Consider the following 14,478-nt stretch of genomic DNA (forward strand, 5'->3'; position numbering starts at 1 on the left):
CTGTTGTAAATCATCCTACATTGAAGCCAGAATAAGAGGCTGAATCAGGAGTATTTAAATGCTTGCGGTGTGAAAATAGAAAAATAACATAAATGATGGCATTTGGATTTATTAGAATGACATTTATCTGAGAGTGAACCAATTATTCTGTATACAGACGGATGACATGCAGCAAGAGCATACAGGAACTCGTGTTTTTCGAGACACACGTGTACATGTTGTAATTAACGTTAAAAGATAACATAACTATGTCATCTATACATTGACACATTTAAAGCTAATCGAATCAAAATGGTCACAGTATTTGTCAAGTCACAGAATCAGCAAAGAACGAGTCAAAAATAAAATCGACTGAAGATGGTTACAATGATCAATGTCAACAACAACAATAACAGTCATCTGTTAATTCTGCATTGATTCGTACCAGCTGTTTCTTCAGCCATTTATAAAACTACTGTTGTATTTGATGTGTCAACTGTTTTTAGATATCAGGTTCAAACTAAACACTTTCATTTTAGCATGAAACACATTTCATAGGATGGATTCAACTAGGTAAGCCAAACAACAAACTGTACCTACCATCTCCATCACTTCCCCCCTAAACCTTTGACAGATAAATGTGCGACAGATCATTTTCACTGCTGCACCAAAACATAGCATTAAAGGTGTACTTGAGCGCCAAAACAGCAAAGCGTTGTGAGCATTTACAAACAGTGATATCATGGCTTAATACAGATGAAAATAGTCTGATAGATTAAGGACCTCTGCTTAAATATCCTTCTATATCTGATGTCCTAATTTAAATAAAAATAAATAAAACAGGAACAAACATCCAATAGGAACTGTGATTCTCTGACGTGTGAAACTTTGATTTCTTTACACATCGTGTAAAACATGGTAGAGCATCTAAAGTTCTTTGTAGTATGAAAGTATACATCAGAAAATCTACAACGTTTACGAACTCCTTAAGCTTTAACTAAATCTATTCTATTTGGCATCACTGTTTGGCCTTTCAGTTTTAGAATATTTTCACATTAAACTTTTTTCCACAACATAAACACATTTCAACTCTTTTTTTTTTTTAACTGGCCCTCTCCCGGTGATTGTTTTTTTTTTCTTCCTACAACAATTTCTTGACCTTAATTGAGGTCCAAACTATTTTAACTTACATTAAAATTTACACAAAATATTACAGGACCAAATTACACGCCAACTATATCAGCACATAAGCTGAACCTGCCTTGAATTTTCCTCGGTATCAATAAAGTATCTATCTATCTATCATCTATCAGTGTTCTTGTCAGCATATACACAGAAGTTGTATCTATAATGCCTGCAATCCAAAGTTGGTGGAGAGTAAAACTTCGTGCAAAGGAGCCGACAGTATTTAAACATTATAAGGGCTTTAAGACTGTGAGCACCGGTTACATTGTAAAATAAATCACATAAATTAACCTGAATTACACCAAAAGTTAAATAACTTGTGCAACACAACAAAAACTCCACAATTACAATAAAATATTCAGATTATCGAGGGAATGCAGATCTGTCACAAAATAAATAAAGAGGTATGTAAATCAACAAAAAGGCCGACACACAGGCCGAGATGTCTGAAAATGAAAAGGCCCCAATGTACAAATATCAAAGAATGTGTTCATTTCTACTGGATCGAACCCGAGTGTCAATAGGTAAACAGGTCTAAAGTCCGCTCTCCAATTCATTGACATTTTATACAAATGGGCCATATATATATCTAAAAATAATCATTAAAAAAAACAACAACAAAAAATGTTCCCATGTTCAAAACCAAACAAAAACATAGTTGAATGAGCAGCAGTGCATGCAGATATTCTGGTCCTGTATAAAGTAAGGCACCAGAGGTTTCCAAAATTCACTTGGTATACAGTATATTTACGTATAAAACAACAAAGTTCTTCAAGTGTATTAAAGGCAGTCTATCAGAGTGCATACAACAGATACTGGAGTCATGTGGAGCCGCTGCTTTCAGGCTTGAGCACTGGTCATTTTCTGCAGCAGCGGGATCTGTGGAGAAAGGGACATTTATTCAACATTCAAACTCTGAGAGGCCGATACAAACAAAAATGAATCATCCACATGTAAGATGGATGCCTTCATGAACCTAAAGTTCTTCTATTCATAGTTTCTGAACATTTCAGGCAAACTCCTGCACAAATACACTACTACAGCACATTTTAGAAACTCTGGAGTCTGAGAGTGTTTGATGGATTGATTCCTCTCCTACACACCTGTCTTATGAAAATGTTTTTTTTCTGATTGTCTTCAGTTAAAAGAATGAGGATTTTGTCGTTTCCAAACACTCGGTATTGAAAACTTTGACAACTGTATACTGAAACAATCAATTAGAGGACTAAAGACAACTTTCGCTGTGAATCAATCAATGTACTGTGTTCTGACAGAAACAATTGTATGTTGTGATAAACAGGGTTTCATGGTTAGGATACTGATGTGCATCATTTCAGACACTATTTTTACTCAGGTAAGGTTGCTCACCTTTGACAAGTCCACTCCTGTGAGGGCGTTGACAGACACAGGAAGTTCAGCCAGAAGACGGTTGACCTCACCCGTCACACGGCTGCCCTCCCCACTCAGGATAACGATCTCGTTGGTCCTGGCTAATGGCGCCGCCACTTTGGCAGCAATCTGCAAGACACGGTGAAACAGTTAACTGTCGGCTGGAGATAATCAAAAATCTAAAGTCAGTGATAATGTGCGACATGAGTCATAGTCTCCAGAGTTGTGAATCAAGCTGAAGAAATGTGATCTGTGATCCTGATGCCATGTATGCTGGAACAAACCACTGAGCTCTTCGTGGAGTTTCTTTAACAAACCTTCAGTACAGGTGATCAGAGGTGATGCATTAATGAACTTTTACTGACCCCCCCCCCACCATGGTTTACCTTGGGAAGAGCCTCGAGGACCAGGGCAGTCTTAGCTGCGTCTCCGTACATCTGATAGGCCTCAGCCTTCAGTCTCATCTTCTCAGCCTCGGCCTTTCCCACTGCTTCAATGGAGGAGGCCTCAGCCTCACCGATCCTCTTGATTTTCTCTGCCTCGGCCTGAGCGATCAACACAGTCTTCGTCCTGGTGAAGGGGAGGACACTCCGTAAACATATTGAGTTTCAACTGGTTCAAATATTGTAACAAAATGAAGAAACCTTTGGCACGGTTAGTCATTCAGTTTGTAAGGATTTTACGGTTCTGTTTCAAGCCATGGTGACAGATAATCATCCATATTTTAGTATGTCTTTAACCAGTAATACAAAACTCTTGCAGAAACACAGTGTGATGGTGCTAATCTTTAGCTCACGACCTCTGACCTCCCTTTGGAGCAGGTTAAAACGTTTGTTGACCGATACCTCTGAATTTAAAGGCCACTTTCTGTGTGACATACAAGGCCACAAACAACCATCAAGTTTGAACAGTAATACTGTTGTGTACATTATTGTATTTCTCACTCATTCTTTTGGTGGTCTGATGACGCTTTATTGTGTGCGACTGATTATGAAGCTGATTTCTTTTTCTGATCTCATCAGCTGCAGCGATCTGGAAGCTATGGTACCGTCGCTGCAGCTTCTCTCACATGATTGACCCCTCAGCTGAAACACCTTAAAAATGATTTAGCCAAAACCCAACCATGCTATTCTCAGTGATGCAAATTTTCTACTTAGTTTCTGTTAAAACATGTAACCATTAACTGCTTTAAAACAGCCTAAAATACTTCAGAATTATTCATTGGCACGTTTCACACATGAAACATTTTGCTCCTGACATGGCCTCTAGTCTCTACCAGATGTTTCAGATATGTACTCCTGGTAGTTTACTGTGAAGTCACTTACAGGCCACGGAGGAATGAGGATTCTCTTTGTCACCTTGTCTTTCCACTAATTGCTCTTACTACTTGATGAAGGTTAAACTTCGGTGTTCTAACTCACTTATGCCCCTCAGCCAGCTGCTGCATCTTGTAGGCCTCGGCCTCAGCGGGCCTCTTCACAGTAGCAATGAGCTCCTTGTCTACGCGGTCGATCTCCTTCTCCTCGATAGTGATCTCTTTCTTCCTCTGCACCACTTGGATCTCAATCTCCTCCAGGCGGATCTTCTGCTGCTCTTTGGCCGCCTGCAGCTCGTAGGCCAGCTGGGCTTCTGCTTTCTGAAAATAAACACACAACTTGCTCTAAACTTAGTTACAACATAGAACGAGCCTTTTCTATCCTGTCAGTATCTTTTAGATACATTACGGTCTAATCTTTGTGTAAGTTTGTTTGAGCTTCTCTTTCTTCTAAAATGTTAACTGAGTATTTAAACTCATGTATTCTATTGAAACAGACGTGTCTTTTTTGGCATTTTGGAAAGTTCACATCTCTCAAAAAATGTTAAACAAATTGCTTCCTGTCTGCACACTATTGGTTGAACTGCTTGAGTTCATAACTGTTGTAAATGGCAGGATATATCTTTATGTACTGTATATCTGATCCTGAACATTGACTCAAACATTAGAGGAAACTAAAACCTCATGTTCCTACTTTAGTGTTGACTTCCTGGTTGAAAGAAGCTTTCTGCAGCTCCAGTTCTCGTTTGGAGTCAGCCATCCTGGTGTCCGCCTGGAATTTAACGTCCATCATCTCTTTCTTACATTCTGCTTCCTGGAGACGATGAAGACGAAAAGCAGAGCTCAGTTTGGTTGTTGTGATTGTGAAATTCATTTCCCAGACTCCCCAATCAGCTAGAACCTCCTCACCCGTATCCCAGCATCCCTCTCTGCCTCGGCAACGCCGATGTCTGCATCCCTCTGGACAGCTGCAGTCTGGGTCTTCCCGAGGGAGCTCAGGTAATCGAGTTTATCATACACGTCCTGCGAGCACAGAACAGACAAACAGGTCGACTCAACTTATACCTCTAAAGACTGGCACAATAGAACTGAAAACACATTTAACCAAGCAAACGTGAAGTTAGTGCTATGACAGCGGAGCATTTTCTCTCGATCATTTGTTCCCTCACCAAAGACTCGAGGGTGCACGAGGCTTTATCTCCTTTGAGGTTACGTTTGCACATTAAACTAAAATCACGACTAAACACAGTTCATAAAAAGGTCTTTTGTTAAGAACATGCATGTGTGCGTCTACTCTGTTGCAATTTGTTCAATAAAAATGCTAAATTGTTTTTGACAGGAGTGTATCACTCTTTTTGTTGTTTCAAATCGAGAAGATGCAAAAAAATAAAAAGGGGATCTGAAATCCGTATTTACAAGCCAGCTCATCCGGACTTCACAGAAACCATCTCATGCTGGACTAATTGATGTGATAGAAATGGACACTGGGTTTCCAGATAAGCACTTTGGTCAGCCGCTGTGTCTGCACCACGCTTCAATTAACTCCAATGAACAACAGTGAACTCTACAGGCTGAGGGTCCTGCTGACAATAATGAGACTCCTCTAATGAGCAGCAGCATCAACAGCACATAAAAACAAATCCAAAAACTGTGTTTGTATGATATCCACAGACGGTGCAGAGAGTAAACAAACACCCACGTTATTACTCGTGTGCTGGCTCTAAATAGCAGATCATACCTCATTAAGGAAGAAATGGATGAAACAAAGTGCTCACAGTCACAGTGATGCACTTCTGAGCTGATGCAAGCGTGCATCAGACTAATGCACTAAACAAGAGTCAGTTACATCTGACCAGCTTCATGGAGAAACATATTCAAGACCAAAAGGAGAGGAGATAAGAACTCACATCATCATCACTGAAAGGATCTGAAGGCAAATGATGGTCACATGGAGCAGGAGATTTACTGTGAGATCTAAATCTCATGGATTTATAGTCACCATGGATGGGCCTGTAAACTTATTAAACACTGAACTACACTTTTCTTACAGCTTTCCTGGACTTTAAACTCTAAAAAGAAGCATGATCATGCTGAGAAGTGCAAGCTTTTCTCTTGGTCGGTCAGTGCTTCTTACAGGCTGTTCTTCAGGAGATCAGCCAGATAAAGTTTGAAGAACACGTTCTGGGAATAACCGCTTCATATTTGGGCCTGCATGTAAACGTTGCATCATCCCGATCGTTTTCAGAGGAGAGAAGAAGAGATGAGGGTCATCACAAACCGAGACACTCCACATCACCTCCAACCCACCTTGATGGTAAAGCTGAGGATCTCGATACCCATCCTGCCCACATCTGGAGCGGCTACCTCCCTCACCAGTTTAGCAAACTGGTCCCTGTCCTGGTAGATCTGCTCTACAGTCAAAGTACCTACAAAAGTTACACACATCAGGTTAGACATGATTCCACATGTACGATAAAAGTCACTTAAAAAATGATTTGAATTTTCTTTTGACTGAGGAGAGTGTGTTCAACACAGTCATGAGGCGATCTTGTGCTAACAACATGCCCGCCAGACGCCACACAGCTGTCGTGACAAACCAGTTTTGTAAACAAGACCATCAATTGTTTGAAACATTTATCGATTTGATGAAAGATAATCTAAATCTATTTTTAAAATTAGTTAATTTGTTACTTTGGAGTATTTGCTCTGATTTATGTATTTGTGATCTTCTGGCGTCGGACACTTGGTTGGACTAAAGATGAATCCAGAAATCTTCATTCTTGGAGACCAGGGAAACTAAAATGGACATCGTTGTTCTAATTTTAAAAAAAGCAAAAAGATAAATAACAAATCCGCAAAAATAACTCGTTCGTAGAGTTGGCCTAATGGCAGTTCAGTCAATCAATCACACGTTCATGAAAACAACTTAATTATGGACAAAACACTGCTTCCGTGGAAAGAATGATCGTACCAAGAATAGAGCGCAGATGTCCCTCCAAAGTCTGCAGAACCACAGCTTTGATCTCCATGACTGATTTACCCAGGAACTGCTCACAAGCTACAGCCAGCAAGTCCTGCTCCGTCATGACTTTCACCTGAAGAGACACAGTCACATATCGTCTTCGGAGCTTTCTAAATTATGGGGAAATATTTGATGGCACCACACAAACAATACGTCGGTAGGTAAGGAAAAGGTAACATGAGTTAAATGTGCAGTAGGTATGTTGTGTTACCTGAGCCACCCCGGTGACGGTGATGGCGACCCCCTCTGCGGTCTCCACATCCTCACATCGCGGCTGCAGAGTCATGATCTCTAAGGTTATCCTAAAGTGAGGAACAAAAACACAATCAGTCGACCACGAAGAGAAGATCATAAAATAGTAACAGCGTCTGACCTTTCTCATGTCTTATCATTTCACTTCACTGAATTCAGTTCATAAATCTGACTTTATGACCCGGATCAACGTTAAAGGCCAAAAACAAGTCGTCACATTAAGTTACTCAGGATAAGAATGCCTAAATGTTCATCTAACTATTATCACGACAGATGAGATTTAAAGGAGCCCTTTGCCTCTAGAGAAGAAGAAGGAAATCTGGAGTTACAACACCTCAGTGCAGTGTTCACTGACAGCTGTGTTTTGTTTTGTTTCGCTGCATTTTACCACCACGACTAAACTCCAACTTCTGGACAATAAATCGGAGCAATGCTCGGGAAATGAGGTAATGGAAAATTTCACAATCTCAGAGCCACGACCTGTAGCAGCATTGAAGATCAGTGCTGTGGAATAAAAAAAATAATCTATGTGATGAATGTTAACCAGCCAAAGACAGCTGCTGCTAAAGATTAACCCGAAGGTGCACTTTTCTACACAGAGCTGAGCGTATTCATCAGTCACACAAACAGCTTAGACAAGGGGAAATATGTGGACCTCTGCCTCAGTTTATATAAGACACACCTTTAACATACTGAGTAATACTTAACAGGATATGTAATTGTGATCCTTCACTTGCTGACTGACTTCCTTTAACTGAATGAAACCGGCCTCGCTGTGAATTTTCAACACGGCAAAGTGGTTTGTCTGAAAAAGACGGCTTTCACTAGAATAGTCCACTTCTCTGTGGTGAGTTGCTCGCATAGAAAAGATTTCAAGGAGCGACTGAAAGAGCCAACTCGACTCCAAGATGAAATAAAAGATCTTGTCAATCTTGCACCTTTGAGTGTCCGAGATGAGACACCAAGCCCAGGCCCAGCCTCCGACGGCGTAGGTCTTCGTATCGGAGCCACAACAACCACCTGAGGGAAGAGACAACACACATTCATCAATTATCAACCTGCTGTGACCTTTGTATTGGATTTAATATGAACTCACTTCGAACTGAACACTCAGGACAGAGTCATCTTATTTGATCAATTTCAAGTCAATTTGTGGCTGTGCCCATTCTGTGGCTTTAAATGGATGTAACCACAACATGCAGCTGAGGGATAGTTGAATGCATGCTGTCATTTTTCTCCTCTCTAATCTTGATTTCTGCCTCTTGTGTTCTTGTGCAGTGCAGCCAGTGTTTCTCAGATCCTTATCTCTCCTTTACAACATCTGCACTACTTCACTGTATTCTTGGCTGAATGTAAAAATGTCATTACAACTTTAAATCTAATTTACAACAACAACGATAAACCACCGTTAAACCTGATTAAGGATTGAGTTAAAGGTGACTTTAAAATGAGTCTCTCGTTAGGATTTACACCCAAATCACTTCTCATGACTGTTTTTTAACGTCTCACAGAAATAAACTTACTCTGATGTACCTTTGTTAAATGAAAGTGCAATTGGAAAACTATACTCAGCGGTGTAGTGGTACCTAAATCAGTGGGTATACTCTTAAAAGGCCGGTCCAGCAGAGGATAAAACGGCCTCTTGTGTTATAAACATAATAGTATAAGACTATTATTGCATGTTAGATAGATAGATAGATAGATAGATAGATAGATAGATAGATAGATAGAGCTACTTAACTTATCATTCTGTCTTTATAGTTTATTATAAGAGTGTATATGTGTATATATATATATATATATATATATATATATATATATATATATATATATATATATATATAGGCCCCCAGTGAAAATAACATCACTGGGGGCCTAAATGAGGTTACAGACTGCTCCAAAAAGACAATATATAAACAATAACTTTTGACCAACGCCAATATGTAATCACAGTTTAAATGTAAAAACTAAAGAAGATGTATAATCTATAATCTGTTAATAGTGTATGTTAATACTCTGAGCGCCGCTGCCTCGTCTGCTAACGAAGCTAACGTTTTAAATAAACGTTGATTTAACGGTCACGTTTCTGACGTATTACCTCACGCTGCACGTCAACGGCCCGTTTAATGAAATGTAACATTAACACACGATGCTGAATAAGAAACAAAATAAAGAGGCTTGGTTAAAAAAAAAAAACACGCACTGGTTTATAGGATCACGCATCAATGATGCTTAAGCTCTCGCATTAGGATGACGGTAAAGTCGGTAAGATAAAGCGGAAGAAGACCCACCGGAGACCACCAGAGCTTCGTTCGGACCCACGGTTAAACAGCTCCCCATGTTCACTCGAGACGGCGACACAAACGATGAACAGCAGGTTCAACCTTAACGGATGGTTCGTTCCGTGTGTGGAAGTCCTGAACGACGAGAGCAACAACAGCAGCCCCCGCCCCACCTAACGACGCCGCACTGACAGGAAGTGACGTCACATGTCAACAAAGGGTGGGGGGGTGTAAAAAACATGTAAACTGCAGTCCTACATCGTGACCACAAGAGGGATGTAACGTTTCATGTCTGCATAGTCAGACACTACAAACTTCATATTATGCAAGGGGGGGGGTTTATTTATCTAAATGTGCTACTGTTTTGTTTGATCGTTTATGTACATTATTCTTCTTGAAGAAAGCTTTACTCTTATTATTTTAAATAATAAATAAAATTGCGCCAAAAAAAAAGAAAGAAAAAGGTTTCGTTTCTTGTTCTCTCCAGGAGAGACAGGACGAAAAATAATTCAACATGACAGAAAGGTTACCCGGCTCCACCCACCCATCCATTTTTATACACAAAACAAAGTTTAACAGCGGACACAAACAATCTGAGTCAAAGTAAGTATAATTAAAGTTTGCATAAATTAATATAACACGGTTTAACTTGTTGCAGCCTGATGATTTACGTATCTGCATTTCCTGTCTAAAATAACTTTGGTGTTTATAACAATTGAAGGAATGAGGAAGATCAGTAGGCACAGGACTCTCGTCGTTTTTATTTTCTTATTTTATACTGTAGGTCCTAAAGCCAACATCTAAAGCACACCAGGTATTTTCTGATGCAGTTTGATGATTGTAGATTGAGATGTTTTGATTTTTAATGAGCAGAGTGGTACTGACTTTGGTATTTGTGATATAAAACATGATGGAGTTGGGAAATTTGTTTCAACAATTACTAACAAACTGTTTAAACATGGATTGATCAAAAGGTTGACGAGTCTCCATATAAAATGTTAAACTTTCTCTCCACAGGGTGTTTTCAGTATGCAGAGAGGCTTCCAGCTGGGTCTGCTGCTTCTGGTGGTCCAGCTCTTCCAGGAGGGTCTGAACAACATCCCAGTGGTCACCTTTACCGTCCTGCTTTTCAACGTGTATCATTACATGTTGCCTGTTGGTCCTCTGGAGAAGGTAACAAACAGTTTCATATGAGGAGCATTTCTACCACTAAATGCTCTAAGAAACACAGTCATTGTCTTTCAGGGAGACACAAACAGTCCCTGGACAATAAATAGACAAATTACTGGAGCTATAAATCATAAATGTGAATGTTACAGCGTGTTTCTGCCAGGCTTAAATAAACATGATATTACATGTTCATTTGGAATTTCAGGTTTGTTTTGGTTGGTTGATTTTATAACTCTTGGTCACAAGACTGTAGCTTGATTTGGTAAGAGTAGAGAGGCAATTTTTAAAAGACAGTCGCTGTGCCTTTGGCAAGCTGATTGGTCATATATGCTATAGATTTTTTATAGTTATAATTTTAAATTGAATTTCTGAAAAGATGGCATCCTATGACGGGTGCTATACATTTAAAGTCACTGACCCCTTTAGGACCCAGTTTGAATTGTAAAGCTGGATGGAAATGAGCAAACTGCTATAATCTGGTACGAAGCTTTTTTTCTCTGTGAGATTAATGTTATTGTTTGAACATAGTCCCTGACAACTAAACTAATAAACTAACTAACTAACTAACTATGTAGTTTTGTTCACTTTTTTCTGTCAGATTTTTCCATGATGTGCAAATATACTAAACTAATTTAAAGGATACTCCTCTACGAGTATAACATATATAAATGATCTTTTTTTTGTTCAGGTCTGTGTGAACCTCCAACGAGTGTACACGTATAAAGAGTGGGGCCGCCTCTTCCTGTCACCCCTGCATCACACCGATGATTTGCACCTTTACTTCAGCATGGCGTCCCTCCTCTGGAAAGGGATCTGGCTGGAGCGACGTCTAGGTGGAGCCTGGTTCCTCTACATGCTGTCGGTCTTCTTCGTGCTCACAGGAGTCGTCCACCTGCTGCTGCAGGCCTGGCTCCTTGACCTCATGGTGGACTCGCAGGATCCACTTGCAGGATTGGTACAAGAGTGTGCTGTTGGCTTCTCAGGTGCTGAGACTATGTGGCGATTGTTTGAACCTTTTTTATTGTCTTTAAGCTTTTGCTTTTATTGAGTGATGAAAAAACTGTTAATTGCTAAAAGACAAATTGCTATTATATTCCAAAATGTAATGATATAATACACATTGATCAGTCAATAAAGTCATTTTCTGATGAATTCATAATTTAATTAAGTAGTTTGCTGACTATTAAATGATGATAATTACGATCAGCTGAAGCCTTTAATTATTAAATGTATTAAAGTTTAATACATTTAGAAATAACAAATATGAGTTTGGACATTTAATGTTCTATGTATAACATGTGAAAGTGTCTAACCAGTTGGATCATTTTCTTCTGATTATATATATATTGAATTTTCAACCACCTCATGAAATCATCTCTTTGTTTCTGATTCTTTCTCAACACAAATCTGTTTGCAGGTGTCGTGTTTGCTCTGAAGGTGGTCAATAATCACTACGACCCAGGAGGTGAGACCTACATGTTGATGATTCATGTTTCCAACCGCTTCGCGAGCTGGGTGGAGCTTGTGCTGATTTATTTGATCGCTCCAGGGTAAGATACTGCAACAAATAAAGACCAGTATTTTCATGAGGCATTGCATAGTGCACCGAGAGATATATAGAACAGAACACCCCGTTCAGATGTTATTTTTTCACACTTGAATTCAGCAAACAGAAAGTAAATTTAAAGAAGTTAGAGTGCAGATTAAGCTGTAACTATGAGATCATCACAGAGAAAGAAACCTCTCAGGCAGACAAATAGACAAACAGAATAGAGAAAGTGAAACAGAATAATAAATGTGTGAAAATTCTTTTTTTATGTTTGGTTTTTTGAAGATCTGGCACTGCACATGTTTAAGGAGTATTTTCTGATTAAAGTAGCTCATTCCATGCCATGATTTTCCCTTCATGACATCACAAAGGGCAGTAGCCCCTCCCCCAGGCATTGAAAATGTTAAATAAAAACAAACGGTCTTGTTTGAAGCTTTAAGGGTTTAATTGTTGTGATATTCTTCTCCAGTTACAGCAGTCTACACTGGAATAGCATGCTGTTTACTGGAGACTGTTTTTCATTGTTTTGCTTCAGGACCTCTTTAATCGGCCACCTGGCAGGTATCCTGGTGGGTCTGCTGTACACTGTGGGTCCACTGGAGACCATCATGAAGACATGTGCAGGTCTGGACATGTGTGTTTGTGTGTGTGTTGCTTTCTTCGATAAATGTGCAGTTTCACTAGTTTACCTGAAGTCATTGTCAGCAAAAATATATTTTGCAGTCACTGAGGGCTCATGTTCACTTTATGATCAAAAGACATTGGGAACCTGATCCATCACATTTTTAATTTACCCCACTCCACAGTAGGCCCCACGCTGTGACGTGTCCTTTAGACTGCTGCATAGTGAACCATGAGTCATCACTCCAAAGAACATGTTTCTGCTGCTGTAGAGTTTATTTGTTGCATGCTCCACGCTTCTCCGCCCAACACGCTCAATGGCGTGACGCCTGCAGCTCTTTTTTATGCACTGTCCTCTTTCTGACTGTTTACTGACTGTTGTTACATTTTGGTGCTTCAACTTCAAATCACTGTCAGCTGGTCAGGGTGCATCAAGTAGGACAGAAATGTGACCCCTCTCCCCCCTTTATGACCCATTTTGTAAATACTTGTTTGTGAGGATTTCAGCTGGATTGTAAGAATCAACATGAGTGTGGTCGTCCGCTGACTTTTGGCCATAGCGTGTGTCTGAATGTTAAATGTAAACTGACAATAAGGCAGAGAATGATATCGATTCTGTAAATATTCATTGCATCCATATGTTTTTCTCCGTCAGATTTCATCTCATCCGTCAGAAATAATCAAGTTCCTCGGCACTCAACTTCCTATTTCCGGTCTTCAGGTACAACACTGCTCAGATTTTGTTATGCAACAGTTCTGCAAACACAATCCTGCGCCATTCTTTGCATGATGGCACAGAAGTCAGAAATGTTCAAACGCAAACATGAAGACTGTGATGACAGAGCGTTTCTACTGAATACCTTTAAAATAACAAAAACAAGTTTTATTTCTTGTGTATTTTAGTTATTTTGTGTCCCTGATCAAGGAGACTTTAAAACTAGTTTACAATATTCAAATGATTATCAGTCATAAAGTGGATCTGTGTTTGAATGTGTGTTTAGGTTACAGTGGACGAGAATATCCACAGCAGGCAGATTACAGCGGGAGATATCATCCTGCTGAGAGAGAATCCGATATTTCAGGAATGACAGAGGAAGAGCAGATAGAAATGGCGATTAGAAACAGCCTGAATGAACAAGGTGAGAAAGAAAATATTGTTTCCTTTAGTTTTAGTTTTTAATTACTGTCGACACAAGCTGGAGTCAGAAATGAAAACACGTTTAATGACATTCAATTTTAAAGGGCGAGCCAGGCAGAGACACTTTCGACGCCCTACTGAGGAGGAGGTGGCACTGGAGGAGCTCAGACAACACCGACTGAAGAGGTTGGAACGATTTTTCAACCAAAACAGGGGGAGAAGAATTTAATGCTGGACTGAGAAGACACTTCCACATGTATCTTAAATCTTCAGTGTCTTATTTTCACTATTTCCATGCAGTTTGGTTTTTACTCGATTAGCTAATTATCAATCAACAATATGTTTCCACATTTTGTACAATGGTAGCTGAGGGTGTTTTATTTTTCAGAGGCCTATGAGCAAAAACAACACCAAGAAAAGCTTCAAACATCTGCGACTGTTTGCCTTTATCGTGATCTTTTATTTCCCTTTTCCTAATTCATTTTTGTTATGTACACCAAGTTTTGTTTACATTGTATAAAAGCTATAAATACATGTATATAAAGATATAAAACGTGACATATTGACAGGATTTTG

The 14,478-nt window shown here is 39.5% G+C and overlaps 2 protein-coding genes across 3 annotated transcripts; one reads left to right on the forward strand and one right to left on the reverse strand.

Annotated features, from left to right (window-relative positions):
• Positions 1 to 93: 93 nt before the first annotated feature.
• Positions 94 to 9,561, reverse strand: LOC306830103 (flotillin-2). Of its 2 annotated transcripts, none has more exons than XM_079353357.1 (11): positions 9,434 to 9,561; positions 8,081 to 8,162; positions 7,102 to 7,192; positions 6,840 to 6,963; positions 6,176 to 6,294; positions 4,778 to 4,891; positions 4,563 to 4,682; positions 3,975 to 4,189; positions 2,940 to 3,123; positions 2,533 to 2,682; positions 94 to 2,043 (listed from the first exon to the last, which is right to left on the reverse strand). In XM_079353357.1, exons 1-11 carry the CDS (start codon positions 9,480 to 9,482, stop codon positions 2,005 to 2,007), a joined length of 1,287 nt encoding a protein of 428 aa, XP_079209483.1. In that variant the 5' UTR covers positions 9,483 to 9,561; the 3' UTR covers positions 94 to 2,004. The 2 variants fall into 2 exon arrangements, with proteins under 2 accessions (XP_079209483.1, XP_079209484.1); XM_079353358.1 differs by lacking the exon at positions 9,434 to 9,561 and adding an exon at positions 9,346 to 9,366.
• Positions 9,562 to 9,775: 214 nt separating this feature from the next.
• Positions 9,776 to 14,460, forward strand: LOC306830104 (rhomboid-related protein 4-like). The gene is made up of 9 exons (XM_079353359.1): positions 9,776 to 10,027; positions 10,209 to 10,238; positions 10,442 to 10,597; positions 11,283 to 11,577; positions 12,012 to 12,144; positions 12,679 to 12,767; positions 13,420 to 13,485; positions 13,766 to 13,903; positions 14,007 to 14,460. The coding sequence occupies exons 3-9, from the start codon at positions 10,454 to 10,456 to the stop codon at positions 14,129 to 14,131; spliced, it is 990 nt and encodes a 329-aa protein (XP_079209485.1). The 5' UTR covers positions 9,776 to 10,027; positions 10,209 to 10,238; positions 10,442 to 10,453; the 3' UTR covers positions 14,132 to 14,460.
• The last annotated feature ends 18 nt before the right edge of the window (positions 14,461 to 14,478 follow it).

This window comes from Symphodus melops, assembly GCF_947650265.1.
Source record: "Symphodus melops genome assembly, chromosome: 10".
In the NCBI taxonomy this organism is placed as follows: Eukaryota; Metazoa; Chordata; class Actinopteri; order Labriformes; family Labridae; genus Symphodus; species Symphodus melops.